At 39.2% G+C, this 21,571-nt stretch overlaps 2 protein-coding genes across 2 annotated transcripts in view; both read right to left on the reverse strand.

Annotated features, from left to right (window-relative positions):
• Nucleotides 1-1,176: 1,176 nt before the first annotated feature.
• plcxd3 (phosphatidylinositol-specific phospholipase C, X domain containing 3) lies at nucleotides 1,177-18,593 on the reverse strand. Its single transcript, XM_051422567.1, has 6 exons — nucleotides 18,376-18,593; nucleotides 7,735-7,991; nucleotides 7,312-7,485; nucleotides 5,549-5,724; nucleotides 4,817-4,918; nucleotides 1,177-3,831 (listed from the first exon to the last, which is right to left on the reverse strand). The coding sequence occupies exons 1-6, from the start codon at nucleotides 18,476-18,478 to the stop codon at nucleotides 3,675-3,677; spliced, it is 969 nt and encodes a 322-aa protein (XP_051278527.1). The 5' UTR covers nucleotides 18,479-18,593; the 3' UTR covers nucleotides 1,177-3,674.
• Nucleotides 18,594-20,441: 1,848 nt separating this feature from the next.
• The window catches only part of oxct1a (3-oxoacid CoA transferase 1a), a 47,774-nt gene continuing 46,644 nt past the window's right edge, over nucleotides 20,442-21,571 (reverse strand). The window contains exons 16-17 of the mRNA XM_051422556.1: nucleotides 21,444-21,545; nucleotides 20,442-21,340 (exon numbers count right to left, since the gene is read on the reverse strand). Of these exons, the coding sequence (XP_051278516.1) occupies nucleotides 21,305-21,340; nucleotides 21,444-21,545 (138 nt within the window). The 3' untranslated portion in view covers nucleotides 20,442-21,304. The remainder of the gene's footprint in view (nucleotides 21,341-21,443; nucleotides 21,546-21,571) is intronic.

Consider the following 21,571-nt stretch of genomic DNA (forward strand, 5'->3'; position numbering starts at 1 on the left):
TTACTGTAACTGTGTATCCCAGCCTCATTTTGTTTATTTTATGCAGCATAACAAATCTTTTATGGTGTTTTTTATGTCTCTCTCACTGTAATATTGCCGTTTGTTGTATTGTAGCTTCTATTGGCAGACAAATTGCCACCCTGTATCATGTACCCTCATAACTAGACACAGGAGTGGCTGGTGAAAATACTCTTCCTCCTCCTCACACTCCAAACTTTTCTGAAACTGTGAACTTCGTTACTGCCCCTCTTTAAACTGTCTGAATGCCATCATCCATCTCTACCTCCCACACCTCTACCTCCTCCTCATCTGTGTGTTTGCCTGTGTGTGCGTGACAGAGAAAGACAGACAGACACAAACGCACACACACATAAGCACACAATAACATTGTGCATTAGTATTTTCTCGTTTCTCCAGCAAATGACTGTTTCAATAAAATCCAAGGACTTATATTTGTGCATTTTTCTTTCTCTTTTCCTCAGAAAGCATTAGTAATGACCTTCTGTCCATTAGGAAATGGAATAAAGCACATAAATATGCCGCAGAAACCAAATAAAAGCCACAAGACTGGAACATTTAAAGAATCTTACATTATGTGCAAAATAATCTGCAGAGAATGTAAGTGAGTTGTGCCTTATCCTGCCCTCATCTAATGTGCAATCAAAGCACTCAATACACTTCCAGTCAACCACTATAACATTGGTGTTTTACTGCAGCTTCCAGAGAAATACATGTTAATAAGCATAAAAGAGCATTAATGTGAGAACACGATCATTCAACCACTACATGATAACTTTGCATGAGCCACTTCAAGGTCAGGTTATCTCTGTGTCTTCTTTGTGAGCAACACCTGGCTGCAGAACGGCAGATGCTGAATTACAAAACTCAGAAAAGTCACCCTGGGTGCCGTTACCCACCCACCTCCGTCCTCATCACCCTGGAAACTAGATGATTTCAGGACGCTCCTCTGCACAGATAGGTAATAAAATGCTGGTATGTTAGAATAAGAGCTGTAAATGTACTTTAGATTTACAATACTGCCATTTGGTGATTTAATTAAATTACAGTTTAATTATAATGGCTTTAACATTTTTTTTTTTTCAATTAAGCAACTAACCAACCAACTGGCACTCAACAAGAAACTGGTCATGAAATGATACATCACTTAGTCACTCATTAGGCATAGAAGCTTTATTTGATTGGCCATTTTCCACTTAGAACAGAGTCACTTTCATTTGAACAAAAGTTTTTGAGTTTTACAACAGCAAAGGACTCTTTTCACACCAGAACATAAAGGCAATGACAACAGTTTGGACCAGGGGAGACACAAATGTCCTTACAACACAGTTTGCAAGCCTCTTCAAGTCTGCTCATTTGTGTGGTTTCATTCTTAATCTGTATGGGGCAGTAGCGGTGCACATTTAAAAAAATGAATGAATTAGTGGATTTGTCTTAAAGGGTAAAAACACTTCCAGCTGAGATGCACCCATGCTCTTAAGAACAATACGCAGAAAATAACTGAAGAGATGCACAGACCTAATACACCTCGTTGATGTACAACAAAAGGTATATGTAGAACCTTTTGGTTCACGCACAAAACTGAAAATATGAAAAACAAGAAGCTGTATGATAGCCCAGTCAAGGTATAAGTTAAGAAATGATTATCAATGACTCTTTGCAATGATTTAAATAATTTACAATTCATCGGCAGTATACTATTTGCAATTACAGTATGTACAAACTTCCCACAATATAAAACATTTTAACATGAAACTACACTGAAGTGAAAGAAGTACTGTTTGAACTCTAAAACTTTAACTCATTTCCACATTGAAGCATACAATACAAAAATGACTTTCTAGCTGATACTCAGTCACTCAATCACATGAGACTTAGAAATGGCACAGTTACTCACAAGACGCATACATTCACAAATCCAAAGAGTTGAGTTTCCTGTTTTGGTTTTACATTACCAAACTAGACAACAATGTCCTTACAGAATACATTCTCTGCAGAAAACGCCACACTGATCATAAGGTGTGTGGATGTTTGACTAGTATTTTTTTTTCATGCATAATGCGTAAAACCTTCCAATAAAAATATTTCTATTACCTTTCTGGGTGCCATTTCAAAGTACTTTTCCATCTTAAATAAAACATTGCAGGGTATACAAAGAAATGCATTAAACATAAATGAAAAATGAAAGTGCATTAAATGTATTGCACCAGTACTGATATAGGAGAACTCTGGAGATTCAGAAACATTCAGAAACATGAAACACCTAATAAAGTAGACACCAAAGAGCTACAGCTAGATCTTAATAAACATTTATTGAAGTATTTTCCAAGTGTCAAAGCACTGCTGTCACATCAAGACCTCCTGAATCCTAATTATGATGTCTACCCTTTTCTGACTTGAAATAAAATGGGACACAACACCATGATACATCTCATGATGATGACTCATATATACTGCACTACAGCAGTAAGTAAAGATGGACGCACAGGGGCAAAGCATTCAGCAGACTGGACACACTCTTGTATCCAGATGTACTGTATTTTTATACTTGGCTCATCACGACTCTGCACCCACCATAAAACCTAATACATTTGTCACACTGGATGTCTAACCATTAAAAATTACTAGTATCATTGATGGCAGTTCTAGCTGTCCTTAACAAACTACATTTTTTGTAAGATACCTTGCAGTGACAGTTGATTTTAAACACATTGACAATGTGAAAAATTGTTGTTTTGTTTAGATGCACCAAAGATAAAGTACACGTGGCATTTTCTTGGCTGGCCAAGCTGCACTCTTGCTCTCTATTTCTCTATGGTTTTGAATGAATGAATCAATGATTTACCAATGCAATGTGCAGTGGTGTCTGATCAATGTCTAGGCTGCAGGCTGACTTCAGTAGAGACTATTACTGGAAGAAAAAAACATCCCTTGAGAGAATACTGCTGAAGAAACAAATGGGAAATGGTTAATTTCTTGTCTATGTATTGAGTAAACACGTAATAACACTTTTTAAACACATCAAATGCATTCAAGCTGCTTGAAACACCCGCAGTGATCTGATCAGGGATGCATATTGTTAAAAAAAAAAAAAAAAAGGCTTTCAAACAAGACAAACAACTGCTAGCTACTTACACTGGCCTACAAAATTGAGTGGTTTAAGTTACACAGACTTATTTCAAAAACAACCTCTGACAAAAAAAATTCACCGTCACTAGAATACGATTAAAATGATGTACTGATACATTTAGCTTAAAGTTGATATGCTCTGAGGAAATCTACCCTTGGCAAAGTGGCGAGACAGAAAACAGTGCATTTGATCAGTGGAAAAAGCATTTTTACAGCACACGAGGAAAAGGAAATTAACATCTCACTTGGAAAAAAAAACTATTTTGATTCCCATTCAGGAAACAAACAAAACCTCATTCTCTTCGTGCTCCAACCCAACACTAGTGTTGTTTCTCCTAATCCCAACTTCTCTTCCCTCAACCCCTTTTTTTTGCCATTTGATCTCGCATATTCACTATAGCCCTAAATAAAGTGAAAGGAGCAGTGCAGCTCCCCTTCTGAAAAAAATGCCGAAGAGAAAAGAGTGAGAGCACAGACCAAACCACTGACGGTCGTGACTGTGCTCCCCGACGTCTCCCTGCGGGCTCTCAGGTGGCGTCATCTTCTTCGTCATCCAGGTGATAGTTGAGGGTGATGACGGCGCTGATGAATTCTCCTAGCTCCACAAAGTCAGCTGTGATAATGTTGATGCCGCTCTCCCCGGGTCTCTGCGATCTAATCCACTGCATCATGCCCGGTAAGGCCCTGGGAGGACACACAAAAACACATACAGACATGCGTCAGGGGAAAGAGCAAGGGGAGAGGGGAGGCGTATACAGAAGATACAGGGAGAGATAGAAGAAGGGATGATTCATGGTTGGCTGGTTTAACACACAGAGAGGGGCACGCTGTGATAAAAGATCTCTGTGACGCAGCATGGCATGTCTGCAAGCCAGACACCGGCTGTGAGGATGACACTCTGAACACTTGCTGGACATGTTCATGCAAACCATGCACCAGAGGAGGGTGTTACTACTACAGATGCCTTGCCCAGCTTTCTGCATGACAATATTCTACATGTCGTCTCCCCCTCATGCTGGCTTTCTTGTTCTGTCGAGTCCTACACAGGCAGAGTCTGTGTGGCAAAACGAATGGACGGAATTTTGAAGGATGCCTACATCAAAGTCACCAAACGCCTGGTGAGAATGGCTGATAGTGGAGTTATCAAATGAATAATTCATGCAAGGAAAATTGGTGGTTTTGCTGCTGAGGCTTTTAACAAATTGGTGACATTAAGAGGGAGTGAAGTACAGACAAAGCTGAGGGTAAATTAGGAAAAAAAAAAGAATCCTGAACCAGAGCTGAGAAGGGGAGATATAAAAAGAGGGAGGAGAAGGATGAGAAGCATCGCCTCAAGTTTGTGGCAGCTGTTAAAAAAAAAAATTGAATGAGGTCAGTGTCAAACGCCTGGGGGTACCTGTAGAAACCAACTGGATTTAGTTATAAAATGCCACGATGACTCACATATGACTGCTTATGTGTTTACGTATGCATGCACGTGCCCATGATTTCTTGTTGTGAGTTATAATGGGTAAATCATGTAATTTCTGTGGCCTCTGGTGTCTGAGGTGTTGCTTTAATGTTGGTCCCACAGAGCCAGTGTATATGATGAATAATAGTGCACCACCATGTTCAACATGAACAAAAAAGTCACTAAATAACTTGCATAAACATAAACAGGCGTACACACCTTTCTGTGATTGTCTCTCTCAGTCCGCTGGCCACACCCTTCATCACAGTGCTGGCCTTCGGTGTCAGAACCACCTGGGAGACAAAGAAGGTCCCCTTCCTCCTGCAGGTGACACATCAAGAATTTATTTTGCTGTATTTTGCTTTTCTTTTTTTGCACTGTTTATGTAAAGCACCCTATGACATCTGCTGCAGATAGATAAATAAACTTTACTTTGGAATTCATTATTTTAAGTGCCCACACAAGAAACAAAGACACTTATTCTGTCAGAAGACACAAACATTTTACATGCAAATTTATGTCAGGTATTGAAGAACATTTTTCCTATAACTGTCAGCAGTTTCCTTTAAATGTCTGTATGACTTTTACTGGGTAAAAATGTTTTACTTTACGTTTTGCAAGTTCGTGCAATTTTGTGATTGTGATAACTTGTGCATTTCACCCCACTTCCCATCCTCTTAGTTGGCTTATAAAAACAATACAATTGTTTGTCAGTATGAGCATTATGACAATGAATCAAAATCCTACTAGAATGACCCACCATGGTTGTACTTTTGGACGTTTGTAATGCTATAAAACATACAACACAAGAAATGATAGATCGACAATGAACTAAGGCAATAAAACCATCAATTGGGAAGATGAGATACCGAAGTACAGAGATTTTGTCCATTCAGCCTTGTGTATTAAGAACCTAGAGTGACCACAATAAAAAAAGAATAAAATGCAGACCTGCGGTCAGTGACAGACGCCTGGAGAAACTGAACAAGCTTCTCTGGGTCTGTGGTGTTGGCCCAGGGAGAGGGCATCATCTGGCCTGGCCACAGGAAGGGCACCTCCAGGGCCATTGGGTGGTGGTAGAAGACAAGCACCTGGTACTCTTTCTCCCACAGATACTGCAGAGTCACCTGGGGGTAGAGGGAGACAAGTGTTCAGGGGAGCAGGAGGTTATAAGGGAGAAAAAAAGATGATGGGTGTTGAATAGTAAATATAAAAGCTCCCTTTCTGTCAAGCTTTATGTGTACTTAAATGGAAAAAAAATAGAAATAAGTGGATATAATTGCCCGATGTAATGCATCACTCTGATTATTAAGCCGCTTTGTTCAATACTCAGGTCTGATTGACCATAGAAATGGTCAGGTAGGTTATTTCTAAAGGCAGACAGATTTGACACATAAACAACCACTGTCTAATCATAGCGTATTGCTTCTTAAGAAAAGGGCTTGAGAACTGAAAGAGCACAAAATATAATTTATTTGTATTTTTAAAGTCACTACAGGCTATTTAAGATGTAAAACAATTTCACAGAATTACAAAGACAGAAGACTAACTGCCAGAAATTAAATTCCTAGGAAATAATAGATTTTTGTTAATTTTTTTGATAATTTTGTGCAGTTCTATATGTAGTTTCTGTTATTTAGTCAAAAACAGTAGTTTTTTGGTAAAGGCTACCAAGGGGCAAATTTTCACACAGTTGCAGTTCTGTTACAGCGTACAGCAACATGTGTTTCTATGGTTACATTTCTGCTGAAATATTTGTGTGGAAGATTGTAGGTAAATTAATTTGGCTAGAAACAAGAACAACAGAAAATCAATATTCCCTGTCAGTTGATTATAAGCTAGATGGTGTACAGGGTTGTGGTTATAATACAGACCCATTGTTTTTTGGTTCTCCCTCATGAGGTGATTTATTTTGTGAAGATGACCTTCCAGCTGTACAAACAAACCAAATAACGGCTGCAAAAGAGTTGTGCGGTGGATTAAGTTTGTATAGGAGAGCAACAGTGAGGTGAAGGGGTGACAAGGGAATAGATGTATGTACTCATAGATAAAGGAATGGAGGAAAGGGAAGAAAAGGGGAGAGGAGTGAATGTAATACCTGTAGAGGAAAGAACACCAGTCATTTGTCTACTCTAAATTTAAACACTACCCTTGATGCCCCTACACCACTGAGGAGAATTCATTATTTCCCAGGGATCCACTAGTCACTATTGGCCTTTTCCTCTTCTCAACACTTTCTACACATCCTCACTCAGCAGCAGCACCTGACAGGAAAGTACAATGTTAGAGTGGTGATGCTGGCGTGGGAGTTGGCAAAGGTGTGATGAGTTTTATGAGATGATTGGTGTTCCTCCTTCCAGGTTCTACACATACATCTGTCACCTCATGGTGGGGGGAGGAGGGAGGGGGGGAGGGAGAGAGGGGTGGAGGTGGGTCAAGTTGAAAAAAATAACTGACAGGGAAAAGCAGAATGTGGACAAATCTGAGCATGTGAAGGCTTGACTACTACTACTACTACTTCTGTGCAAAAGGGCATACTCCGAGTGAAAAAAAAATAACAATGAGATGAGATGTGATAACCATCATTCTGCATCTCAAGTGATCAAAACACAGAAATCAGTGTTGAGCAGGGCTGGGAAAACAATAATTATCAAAAGCCTTTTTAAGACACAAAAAACTAAAACTTACTCGCTGTTACGTGTATTTGAATTTACCTCCTGAGCGAAGACGACTGGGCAGAGTTTGTCGCCAAACACCTCTTTTAACATGGCCACCAGTTTTTCATGGTGCAGGTTCTGCACACCGTAGAAATGGTTGAAGTCCAGGAACACGACCTCTCTGGCGTGAGCTGACAGGAAACTACTGATCTGCTCTAGACCTTCTCTCACCTAAAAAACACAAAGAAGAACAATAAACGTATTAACAGTTTTTGTAATGACATAATTATATGAAACATAGGCACACAAACAACTGTGATGTACTTAAAATCTCTGAAGGACCTTGTATGATTAAGCTCTCAGTCTGCACTCACGCATAAATATGCCGACACAGTCACAGAAATGCACAAACATCACTTAGCAACCACAAGCGTTGCAAAATATTCAACACATCAAAAACCAGCTCAACTCTATGCTGACCGTGGCACTGAAGAGCCCGTGGGCGAAGAACAGCTCGTTGTCGGGGTCGCGGGGTTTGGTGGAGATGCGCAGGTCAAAGAAGCGGATCCCAGCCTCCAGTTGGCTGATGAAGTTCATAGTCTGTGTAGCTAACCACTTCCTCATTAGCTTCTTGGCTACCGTGCCAAAAACAGAAACAAAGTTCTGCACCGTCTCCGGCTGCTCGGGGCCCACTGGAGACGCCTCGTCAATGTAGAAACTGAAGGAATCATGGGAACCTGGAGAAGACAGAAACATGAGCAGGTATTGACCGCTGCTGGTTTTATTTCTGTGGGGTGGGGGCACAGCTGCAAGAGTGGGGTCAGTGCTGGAAAACAGCCTGGTGCCATGGCAACAACACTGACTGTGTGAATAACAGTTTCCTTGGTTGTAAGTTATGAACTCTGACAACTTGAAAAGAAGCAAGTCTGTGCACACGTACACTGATATTTTTCATCCATCACATTTCTAAAGCAAAACAGAGCTCCCAGAGAACAACATTGCTGATATTATTATATTTTTCCTATATAGCTTTTAGTATAGATTTTTTTATAGTGAATCCTGAAATGCAATTCTCAGTTGGTGGTTTCTACCTATTCTGTGCAGCCCCACTTATTTTTTACGTTTTGGTACAATACGGTAAAGCTCAAAAGTGTTAAGTTGATATCTCTGTTGATCTTGGAAATAGCAGTTCGACAATGGTTTCTCAGCAGTTACTTTTGGAGAATAGACATGACAGAAGTGCAAGAGTGTGGCCATCTTCTTTCACAAGTCACTTCCCTTTGTTTGTTCCAGTGTATCCTAGTTGCAGGTATTGTATGTAATTGTAAGTAGAAGGTTACCTGGTCAACAAACAGCATATGCTCCTAACTGAGACATTGTACATTTTATTTGTTCATACTCTGTGACACTGTATATCTTTACTGGTGTTGATGTGAAGTGGAGACTTTGGTTAAACTTGATGCTGTTCTGATGCTTCTGTCAGAATGACTTCATTCTGCTAAATTAGTCTATTCCTCAGTGACTCAATATGCAATTTCAGACCCTTGGATATTTTCTAAACCCTTCAGAAAGGCTCATTTCTCTTTTTCACAGTTCTTTCACACTTTCACAAATGTGTAGTGTATTTTTCTTGTAGATAATAGTATCCTTCATTCCATTTCATTATATTCATATAATATAATTGTTATATTTGACCCTACTCCTGTTTCGGGGATCTTAACAGAACAAGATCACCCTGGTAATTCAGTTCCTGCTGGTAACTTTCTCATTTAAGTTTATTTCAGACCAACTTTATTTTAAATGGAAATAAGATCCTAGACATCTCGTCATCAATTTAATCCAAACTTTTAAAGGCATTTTGGACAGGACAGATAATATATTGCAGGGCTTTTGACAAAAAATTAAAGTCAAAGAAAGAAAAAGAAAAATTACTGGCTTTGACTCAACATATATCTCAGTTAGATGACAGCTATTTCACCCTCTACTGAATATATAAAGGACACATACTGAAGCTTTACAAGTAGAACTGGATAGACCTCTGTCAGACAGGGTTGCTGAAATTGAGCTTTCAATGAGATGTACGTGCTGTGAACAAGTTGACCTACTGTCAAATTTCTAGGCCGCCTACAGTTCTGCTCATTATCATCTCACTAAAATATCAAAATATCATAATTTTATTACTTCTGTTGAAAGCAGTCCTGATATGATGTTGTACGGATTATTCTGATCAACTGAAATGTCATTTTTCAGCACCTTGAGCATCACAAACACATTTCCATTCCCCACCATTGTTTTAGAGTGGCGGCCGAAATGTCAGATATAAGATATTTTAAAACCTCAGTAGATAATAAATAAAATATCGGAATAGATTATTACCGCTATTTGTGAAAAAGTCATATGTTTTATCATTCGGTTAAACTAACCCTATAAATAAAAGCTCATTCTAGTTTTACTATGTGGCCTATTTAACTGTTAGGACTGTCTATGAGCTGTTTTAAAAAAAACAGTTCTACAATCGTCCCAATAGTGGCGGTAAAAATAATGTTGGACCAATTGTCTGTCAATATATTAATGCATTCCTTGCTGACGGCTCCATGGTCACTCCATGTCTGTTTGAGAGTGAGAAAATGTGTGTGTGTGTGAGTGTGTGTGTGTGTGTGTGTGTATATATATGTGTGTATGCACATGTTATGCAAATCAGGCTGACAGTAATTCTGGTCTCCTACTCTCATCACTACAATCAATTTCTCATCCTCTTTTTGTCTCTTCATCACGTTCCCTCACTCTTTCACACAAACATCCCCCCTCCCCTCCCTTCCCTTCCCCTCCTCCACACACACACACACACACACACACACACACACACACACACACACACACTGCACACAAGCAGACACAGTGACTGAAATGACCTTCAGCTAATACTCCAGTGCCAGTTCTTCGCAGTCAGCCCAAAGAATGACCATAAGCAGGGTAGACAGCTGAATCCTGGGGCAGGGCAGGAAACAGCATCACTACAGGCTGAACTGCACCACCAGGGTCACAGCGTAACAGAGTATGACCTTAACCAGTCGCAACAGCTCGCTCTGTTGTTGCTATAGAGAAAGATTTATCTCTGGCTTTGAAGGTTGTGTCACACAATTACTTTCACTAATCTACCAGTTATTTTGTCCATTAATCATTTAATCGCTTGGTCTATAGAATGTCAGAAATCTGTGAAAATGCAATTTTTCAAAGGCCAAGGTGATCACATAAAACAATGGCTGAAGCTGAAACTAGTTTTTTTTTTTTTTTGCATGACAAATTCGTTTTTTATTATTACTCAATAAACGGACTAATTGTTTCAGCTGTAGAACATTCCTGAGATATTTATTGTCACGTTATGTTAGGAAAAGAAGTGCAGCTCATATATATTAAATTCAACAGTCTCATAGGATCATGCAACCGACTATATCTTAACAAGTTTTAATCAAAGCTGGACACCTAAGGCAAATTAATAAAGCGTATTTGTGCATTCCTAACTAGCACTGCCTTAAATATGTATGACAAAAAGCCTGTGGATTATGCTGTACTGCAGAGAGAAACAATCTCACAGGAAGAACAGAGACTGAAGGGCAAAACATTACGCCAAGTGTGCGGAACATCTTTTAAAAAAATGGAGAGAAAGCTTTGCAGAGAGGTGGAAAGTACATTCCAGCACAATCAAGCTTGGCTACCTGAGCGCTGAACAATGATTAATTATTGTTTACAGCGTGAAATAGTTTGCTCCACCTTAATGCTGTGCCATGACTCAAGGGCAACACATTTGGAAATGAGAGGAAACAGCGAATTTGCATGCTCGTACATATTTTAACATATGATCTCAACATTGCGCCTCAGAATTGAGTCATTCAGCTTTTATTTGTGCGTACAGAAACTAAAACTCCACATTCATTAGACATGAATATGATGTTAAAATAGGTTTAACTGCCAGAAATCAGACAAAAATGTGGTATCTAAAATAAATGACTAAAGATATGGTGTGTGTGTGTGTGTAATCAAACAGTAATCACTGTTACCACATAGCTTACTAAAGGAAATCCATATTACTGCTTCCGTTGTGGCCTCACCCAGTGACCTAACCTTTTCATCTCTATCACAAATATATTTGTTGGTAAAGACCTGCATGGATATTATGCTTTGGTTCTATCTTATCGCACTGATTAAAAGGGCCACAGTCCATTGTTTGAAATGACCCGCTTACTGTAGACAGTATCCAAACTGTCTACTCTCATGATGCTTGATGGCTTTAGACTGTCACAGCGGACGAACAGAGCTGTACTTTCTTAAGTGCAGGATGTGAACTTTGTGAACTCTTCTTCCCTCACATCAGCAACATAATCACATGTCAGATACAGACATGAAGAAGCTGATGTCCTACTGGGGCGAAGAAGAAATGAAGAGAGTGGAAAGAGAGAGCCAAAGCACAAAAAATACAGATAAAGGCTGAAACCAGGTGAGACAATAATAACATAGCAATTCAAGTAATGGTGATGAGGGTGACAAGGATGACGAGGATGACGAGGATGACGGTGGTAGTGGTGCTGGTGGATGATTACTGTTACCTTAGAGAATTGACCTGTGTTAACTGAGTCATTCTGACTGAATGAGAGCAGACCATTCAGAGGACCACTGGTGGTTTATGCCCTTTTTCATGACAAATCATTACAGCTCACCATGGTCTCTTTCAAGATCTATTTTCGGTTGCAGAGGAGAGGAGAGGAGAGGAGAAAAAGAGAAGGAAAGGTAACGTAACAGTGGAGATGAGTTAAATGATACTAAAACATGAATATGAGCTCCAGACTCCCCATTCTCTCTCCTCTACATGCTCCCCGTATGGGTCTTTCTATATGATTTGACAGTAATTCTACAACTGTTGCTCTTTCCATCTACTTTATGCAGCCCTCTAGTCTTCAAACTCCTGTTCAATTCTCTCCAATCTCGCTTTGTCTCCTACCTCGCTACAATTTTTCCATCTTGTTCGAGTGGCAGTGCGCACAAAGCACCTACATTATCAATGAACCTGAATTATTTGACTTTCAGAATCAAGATAAATGTCCTCCTGCTGGAAACGCAATTAACTGCCGGTAGTGAGGCAAAAGCCGCCCTGTGGAGCATCCATGACTACCCATTTCTGCCTCTCTAAGATATTTTCACAAAAGGTTTACTAAAGCAACTTACAAAATTGAAAACTTTGCTCATATATATTGAGATGGTTTATTGTGGGTATACCATATACTAATGCAGAGAATATTATTCTTTTAAAAAAAACATTCTTTAAACTGAATCTCTACACTTTGCTGTCAATTATAAAATCCAAATAACAGTAAAAGTTTGTATTGGTGTAGACTGAGCAATTTGTCTGAAGCTGTCTAAAGTCATGAGCTGAAAATGGGCAGAATGTGCGGCTGGTCAAACAAAATGACTTTGGTCAAACTAAAGTTGAGATAAACAGAGATAAGGGTGACTCACGGGGGCATATCCATTACAGAAAATAGCTGTACCATTTCCACCTCTTTACCATCCATTTGCTTCATTTTTCTAGAATGATTGTCTCCTTTTGTTTTCCTCTCAACCAAACTATTTTCTCTTACTTTGTTTGTTTTGAATTTCACATCCTCTGTTTTTCAATGGCTTTTAGCTGGCTGATTTCCTGCCCTTCAAACATCTTGCTGCACTACCAGTGTTTATCCTGGCATCTGATACCATTCATCCTCCTTGTTCAGGGGCTTAAGTGGCAGCAGAATGATCTAGTCAAGGGACTGATGGACAGATTTACAGCTATAAGTCTGAAGCCGGCCTTTTCCTCGACCCCAAGGGAGCCGGCAAGGCTGAAAATGCCTCTTCTGTAACACATTTGTTTTTATTTTGCCCGCAAGGACATCTTGACTTAATACAATTGCCTTCACCCTTTCCCCTTGGTCTAAGGTATGCTATTCATTTCTTACCCCTGGTTAAGCCTTAAGTTGTTACCGTCAGCCAGTGGCTCCCTTGAGCAATCTCATGCAAGTGGTCATTGTAGTATTTCTGAGGTAAAGTCACTTATCCCATCCAGTCGTTTGCCTGCTTTGAATGAAGTCAAACAAAATGTAATTTTGTATGTAATTTAATAGCAAATGAATCAATTTTTAGCTAGATACAACCCACAGTCTAATTTTGAATCAAAATCAAAAAATTATCCTACTGTATATATTGAAAGTAGTTACCAGTCAGTAGGAATGTGCCAATTATATCTCGGCCAATCACAAAACATTTTTTTCATCATTATATTATTAACAGCAGCAACCTTAAACTCAAATTTGTTGCGGTCTCAAATTTGTTTTATTACAGTGTAGGGCAAGTAACTAAAAAATAGTTATTAGTTAATGCTACTTACATGCAGTAACTTTAAGTAAAGCAGTAAACAGGATTTAGTAGAAGACGACCCACATGGATGTGCATATTAACTGAGACCATTTTAATTTCAGTAACTGTAACCATGCTATTTAATATGAAATTGTAATTCGTTACATTACTAGTTCCCATCAAAAGTAGTGGAAGCAGTAAAGCTTCACATTATAATGCATTACTTCCAGTGCTGTTTATTACCAACCATTTCAAAAACTAGTTTTAAAGCTTTATTGAGCAATACAGTTAACATTGAAATAAATCACTATATGTACTGTGAAAGAGATGAACATATAAATATAAATAATACATTTTTAAGAAATAATATGTCAGGGCTGTGTGTTTGCTGCCCCCTAGCATCCAAAAATGTATTAATGCAGATTTAAAAAGCCAGAAAGAAAAGATGTGGACCTAACACTTATTCAGAGAGTGCATGTAAATATGTTGGCCTGTTATTACCAGAGCATAGTTAATTAATAAAAATAAGCCTTTAGATATCTAAATCTATATTTAGTTACTGTGCTGGACACAGATACATAGTCATGCCACTCAGCATATGCTCTAAATCAGACATCTACGCCCATACCACAGTCCTGAAAATCCAATTTAATTACTATGGTAGTAAAAGCCATTCCCTTCCCTCAAGTAAAGCTTGTTTCATGGTAACAGAACCACAAAGAAAAAGATTCACAGTATCTCTGGCAGCACACCTTTGCTGACCACCTCATTCAGTCGAACATGCAGCCAGGCAGTCTGCAGCATTCATCTAGCAGATCTAACAATAGCCACAGAAAAACAGCCCACCATGTCCCCCACTGATCACCTTGGGGAAAGGAAAGCAGTAACTACTCCCTCCCTCCTTCCCTCATTCTCTTCCTTTAATGACCTCCATCTTTAATCTGGTACCAATTCCTCTTCCTTTACTCTCTTCATCCTGTCTCACCCTTTCTCCAATTAGCTATTGAGTAGAACATGTGCAGCTCATCTGACTTGTAGACTTGATAGGCCAAAGCGGCATGTGGGGCCAACACAGAGAGCTGAGTCATGTCTGAAGGTGACCATGTTCTTATCTAACAAACAAGGTGCTTCGCAGAGGACTGGCAGGATTTTACTCATGAAAATATGTACTATTTTTTATATAATAACGGACACAACCACAATGCACTTGGCTGCAATGCTGTGTCATGAGTCACAGCATAACAACTATATAACTCTGTTATAACTCTAAATAAACAACTCACTGGCCAGTAGTTATGTTACATGCTGCCATCTGATCAAAAAAACATATCTAAATCTGACTGTTCTTTGAGTTCTTTGTTTTTATCTATGGTTCTGGTACATATAGTCACAACCCAACAGCAGTGAGTCAGCTTTCCTCAGGGTGACAAATTATTTGTTGGTGTCTTTGGACTATGAAAATCATGCAATTTTTATTCAGTTGGACCTAAAGTATAATTATTTTATCTTGTATTGTCCAAATCTTATTCAGGATCAGGCTTTGCAGTAGCACCTTGACTACAATATCGATCAGTTAAGAATAGGATTGATAACATTTTGTATTCCTCTGCACCTGTCTCCTTGTGGTGTACCACATAGATCCATTTTAGAGAACAGAATTCAGAAATCAGAACATTTTAGAAATGGTAACATTTTTTATACTGGCTACATTGGGAATATGCAACTTTACATCTCCTTAAAAAATACTTTATTCCTCATCATTGTCAAATAATAAATAGCTTTTTAGCTTAGAAACAGTCTTCACACCAGCTGTGTCCTGAAGTGGCGGCTTCTTCCACCAAATAAATGAAAACAGTTTCTCTTATTTAGGCATATGGAGACGTGCTTTTATCTCTTTGCCGATTGATTACTGTAACTCTCTGTCTGTGGGAGTCAGTCAGTTGGCCTTGTCTTGTCTGCAGCCTGTGCAACATGCAACATGCAACGCTCCTCAAGAAGAGAAACCATCCTCGCCCCAGACTGGCTTCCCTTCATTGACTTTCAATTAGATGAAGAATTGATTTTAAGATTCTTTAATCTGTTTTTAAAGTACCGCATGAATAGGCATCATTGTATATTTCCACTTTCAAACCCCTTAGATCTTTTGACTAAATTGTCCAATCAACTCCCAGTAAAAATCCAGGGGTGATTAAGCCTTTCCCATTGACTGAGTTACCTCAGGTCTTTTGTGCTCACACTTTTACTTTTAGTGTAATAGTCTACAGTTTCTACACTTATTTGCAAATCACTTTGGTCAGCATTTGTTCGTTTTGTACATAAAATGTCTTAACTTGACTGATTTTCAATGTCTGCCTGCAGATAAAGTCACCTGTATGTTACATACATACTGCATACACAGAGGTTCCTTTGCATAGATTAGCTGGCACTTCACCATTACTGCCACCACCTCGGTCCACATGATGGAGTGAAGCAATAACCTTTCGCTCTATTAACCTCTATGTGAATGAAAATGAATCTGTTTTAATTGCCTACCTTTGTTACAAACAAATAAACTGACAAAGCATTTAATCATCCTAGCCAAGGCAGTTTACAGAAGAGGTGATCATCCATGATTGCATGTTGAGTATACATACATGAGTATATTGTGGTTTTTAAACAGTTTTCACATAGAGATTGACCAGGTAGATCTAAGTCATTGATCTGGTAAACTAGTAAGTAGGTACTATCTGTCGTGCAGCAGCTGTTGTATACCTACAGTATGCTAGTCTGACAAACTATAATGTGTGTGGCCATATACAGTATTTCCTATTATTTGGCTGCATTAGCTATATACCAATTACATGGAACATGACAAATTTAAACATGATAAATTCAGATATTAATTAAGTCTTCTATGTTACCATGAAACCCTAAAATAAATTAATTGCCAATCATACAGAAGATTATGTATACTAATGAGTACAGCTGTGCAATTCTGGCAACACAGACACAGTGGGGACTGTTTGAGCTTTTTGGCAACCGCAGAGCACCATGCCATCACATCATCCCCACATGGTAGAGTACTCCAAATTGCCAAAACACTTTAGCCTGGATCATTGACACTGTCAGCTGGTGAACTTCCTTTTTTTTGTTTTTCTGTAAAATAAATAGCCTCACTGAATTACAGGGAACAGTGGGTGGGTGCTGAGAATTGTACAGCAGGAATCGAAGATGAAGAATATAATATTCTTCCAACTATGAGAATAAGTGAAACAAAGGAAATAAAACAGCTATCTCATTTGTTTATTGTCTTCTGTCCCAGTGTTATTGCTCATTGAAAGCCTTGTAATGCTGCGTTCTAAGATGAGATAAAAGGATGTAATATGAGACACACTTTTGACATACACCCCAATAAGAACACATGGTTGTTACTAAATAAGCTCTCATAAAATCCTGTGGAATATGAAATTTATCTTTACAAACCTTACACCAAATGTGTGCAAACAAACACAAAAAGGGACACCGAATCGTAGGATGTTTACAGGATCTGTATCCAAATAGAGGATAAACAGAGAGCAGCTGAGCTGCAGCCTGCAGGGCCAATAAGAAGTAATGATACCTAATTAAATGGGACAGAGCATGTTTCCCATGCTGCCTTGGCATGGTTTAACTGTGGTGTAATGCAGCACATGTCACGTGACTCCACAAATGACAAGCATGAGGTAATACATACCATGGTCTTTCTGTCTTTCAGATGCATTTGAATAAATACATGATACATTGCATTTGTTTTGGCATCCTTAGGGAGCAGTGGTTAGAGCTGGTGATATGCCATGCCTCTATGGACACTAAACTCAAAGCCATCTGCATCTAACATGCCATCATTGCACCTGCCAACCCTAAACACATCAGGTATCTACAGTTCAACAACAAGAGGGAGATGGAGAGAGAGGGAGAGTGAGACAGAGAAAGAGGGGGAGCACAAAGGATTAGAAATGCAAGAAAATGAAGAATGAAAGCGCTTTGTGTGGAGGTGTGATAATCACTAGGCAGCAGATATGGAATTAACTGGCTGCTAATAAGCCATTCCATCAGTCAGATCAGTAGTGGGCTTTACAACCAGCATTTCCAATTTGAATGGAGTTTAAGGAGACCTGCGCACTGATTGGCTAAAGGTCCAACAGCTCATTTTCTATCGGAAGCGCCATGATCATCAGAGTGCACAGACTGAACCCATCCCACTCCCTGTCTCTTCTCCTCTATGGGCACCACCCCTGTACAAACGCAAAAGTCCTACACAGAACTGAGCAGCATGGTATCATCTGTCTATTCTGAATCTTTGGAGCAGCTCTTACAGTTTTTTTTTTTTTTACCTCAGGCATTCACACCGTTTGGAACATTAGATGGAGAAGCCAGAAATCATCTGGGAATGATGTATAACCTTCAGACAGCGGACGACAGTGAACTGTTGAAGACAGGCTACATGGCACTTCTTACGTTGCGCAACAGGTCTTACCCTTTGTTCTATTAAAGGTACAATGAAACTAAAGCCATATTTTTTGCTGGTGGGAGCTGCACAAGGTGCAAAGCGAAACATCAAAGTTTGCAAAGCAGTCAAATATTCCGAACCTTAAAACTAAAGCTTATTATATTTAGTTCTTTCTCATCTACCAGGATAGCTATGCAATGCGCGCGGATCAAACGACATGGACACACTCCCGGATTAGGGGGATTGGGGTAACGTGAAGAAACACCTACCGGGAATAGCCAAGTTGGTGAGGGGAATGGTGTGCATGCTCTGCGGTAAACTTGACATCCAGTCTGCAAACCGCATGTCGCTTCTCCCGTGAGACGAAGCCATGCTGCCGCCGTGCACAACTCTTTCCGTTCTCCCGTACCGGTGCCTGCGCCAACCTGGAGTGCTCTCTCTCTGTCTCCCTATCTCTCTCTCTCTCTCTCTCTCTCTCTCTCTCTCTCTCTACACACACACACACACACACACACCCTCTCTTTCTCAGACACACACCAGCGCAACCGAGAGCCAGCCCACACCCCCCTGAGCAGATCACATCGGCGGGTATCACAATTATGAAAATGCGGTTTGTTGGATAGATCCAAAAATGGTAACATTCGGTGGTTAAGCTTTCTAAAATTACGCAGTTTTAGTCACCAAAACTGACAAAAATAATTCCACATATAGCCTCGTTAATAATTTCAGTATTCTTAAAAAAATAAATAAATAACGAGACTACCCCAAATCCATGCTCCTTCTCATAAAGGTTTATAGCATGGCGGCCAGAACACCCACCAGTGTAAAAACCTACTATTTTTGGACAATGTAGGTAGACCTATGTACCAAGCTTATTTCATAGAGTACGTAGTTGTGCACTTCGACTATTTTGAGAATTTGAATCCCTAAAAAAAATGAAAAACCCTTTCAGATATGATTCTACAAACCAGCGTGTTGAGGCGCAGTAGTCGTTTTAGCCAACCATGGCGGTATCCTCAGAATGAGAGAGGTTTTATAGTATTAGGGATGAGGTGTGCATGTCACATTACATACTTTTTGTAAAGGAGTAAAGTACTGGCTGAAAAAACTGTCAGCTGTACATGCTGTGGTTGAACTCTAATTCCCAGTGGACCTAGGAACATGTCTGAGGTCATGCTCTTTGATGACTGAGAGCCATATGGCAATGACTCATTATCACTGCAATAAATATGGCAGTGACGGTGAATAACTGACATATTCACTGTGGTGGCAATCAGCTGGCTGGCCACGTTTAAATGACTCATTCAACAAAGTAGGTCACAATGGAGAATATACAAAAAACCCTGCATATTTATCAAGGTATGCATCACCATATTTGGCTGAAAATTATACAGACCTTCTTCCCAGCGGAAGCCATTTCAAAGGTGAGATAAGAGGAAGGGCTGAACATTGACTGTGGTTTAACCACTATCACTGATTGCCTTTGTTCCTGATTGGATGCTACAGCCATACTGTATGGAATAATGATATAAATGAATAATAATGATGGAATAACCAGGACAAATCACACCCAGAATTGTGCCCCACAATCACAATAAAAAGTGTAAAAAACTGTTCAGTAGTAGTGATGTGAAAAAACAGAAGTCAAGAGGATTCAAACTTTTATAAATCTTATAAATGGAGCCACATATACAGAGAAATGGTGGCTTACGTGTTCACTTACATGTGTAACTCACTAATAGTCAGGTACTCACGTTTTATGTTTTTAATTTGTAACGATAAAGACATTTAGTTATTGCACTGCTCATGTTCCAACCCATTTGTTCCTTTAAAAGCCGGTCATGTTTCCCTTTTCATTGCATTTCAGTACCAGTATAAGAAATAGGTTAAAATGTAGGCTTATAGGGTACCACTCCAGTTTGACTCATGAAGGGATGTGCTGGATTAACGTCAACAGCCGACGGCAACAGCCCCTGTCACTTTCTTCCATTTTTCTGCTTGATGATCAAATCCAGTTGATCTTCTTGAACCCAAAAACCTACCGGCTGAATTCTGCAGTTATGTAATAGCCCCCAGGTAATGGCAGCCCCTCTCTACTCAAGTGGAGAAATCACATCAAGAATGTCAATGCAAGCGCACCATCCATATATAGAAAGCTCTAACCTGTAGAGTGTCAGAAGCAATCACTCTCAAAGTAGTCATTTGCTTCCAATCATAGTGTAATTTAAGGAGATATGATGATGATGTATAATTTGAACACACAAGCCAACTACTGTTGCTTTTTAAAGATGCTTTTTATCCAGAAATTATGCAATTTAGAGAAAAGACATTCCACTTGTTCCACTCCGCACACAAGGTTGAATTTTATTTTATATACAAAGGCAAAGGGACAGCAAACGTTTGAGTAAAAATGTTAAGGCTTAACATTTATGGGCTGAAATGTATGGTAAGACCAACTCTGACATATATGAGAAAAAAGACAAACAGTTTGACTTTCTGGCAGAGGGGATTATTACAAACATGTCCTAGTTAGACCCTTATTTTTTAACATAGGCCTCATTTTCCAAATAGAGTAAAACAAAAAAGCTATTTCACATTGGATGTATAATCCAAGGACATTTTACCTTACTTTGTGTGGCAAGAGTTTAAACAACTACATACATATTCCCTTCTGTGCTGAATGAAGAATCAGCTGACCTAGAGTACACATTTCTTTTTTAAATTCATTACATTTCAGGTCTTTCTATCCTGTTACAGTGACTTATTGATATACAGTTCATACGATTCACATTCAAGTTATTGTATCATTTTTGTTCATAGTACTAGTAAAGTTGCATTTCTTCTTAGACATCATATATCATTACCATATATTCCCAGCTTTTAATGTCAATTTTGGATTATTATCCATTTGGAAATAGCTGCACAAACATTAGTAAAAATTAATAACTTAATGGTGTAATAGGCAACAATGCAATGTTCCCTAATTGTATGTTGCATCAGATCCCCAAAAAGAACCATACATGTTAGCTCCTGTGAGTCCCATTCAGTTATTATTAGTGAGGACTAAATCCTTCTGATATTTGCATGCTGATTACCAGGGAACTAAAACAACCACTTGTGTTTTATAAGCTTATTTGAGGCTGCTAAATCACCAGCTGTTTCCCACACCAGTTTTTCTCAGATCCACTGCAAGCTCCTCTAGATCTGCTGCATGGCCGTCAGGTTGGGAGATACCTAGAAGACACCAGACAGATCATGAGGGGGAAAGAGATGTCTCATTGTTGTGATACTTGAAAATGATATATAGCACTGGTAGCCAAACTGTTAGGTTACTTACTTCAAAATCTGTGCCGGTACATGCCTTGATATCCTCAGGAGTGAGCCCCTCCCACACTTCTATCAGAGTCAGGCCTTTTGTATTATCTACATCAAACACAGCCTGGAAAACAGAAACAGGGCAGAAAG

This window comes from Dicentrarchus labrax, unplaced genomic scaffold, assembly GCF_905237075.1.
Source record: "Dicentrarchus labrax unplaced genomic scaffold, dlabrax2021, whole genome shotgun sequence".
Lineage (NCBI taxonomy): Eukaryota > Metazoa > Chordata > Actinopteri > Moronidae > Dicentrarchus > Dicentrarchus labrax.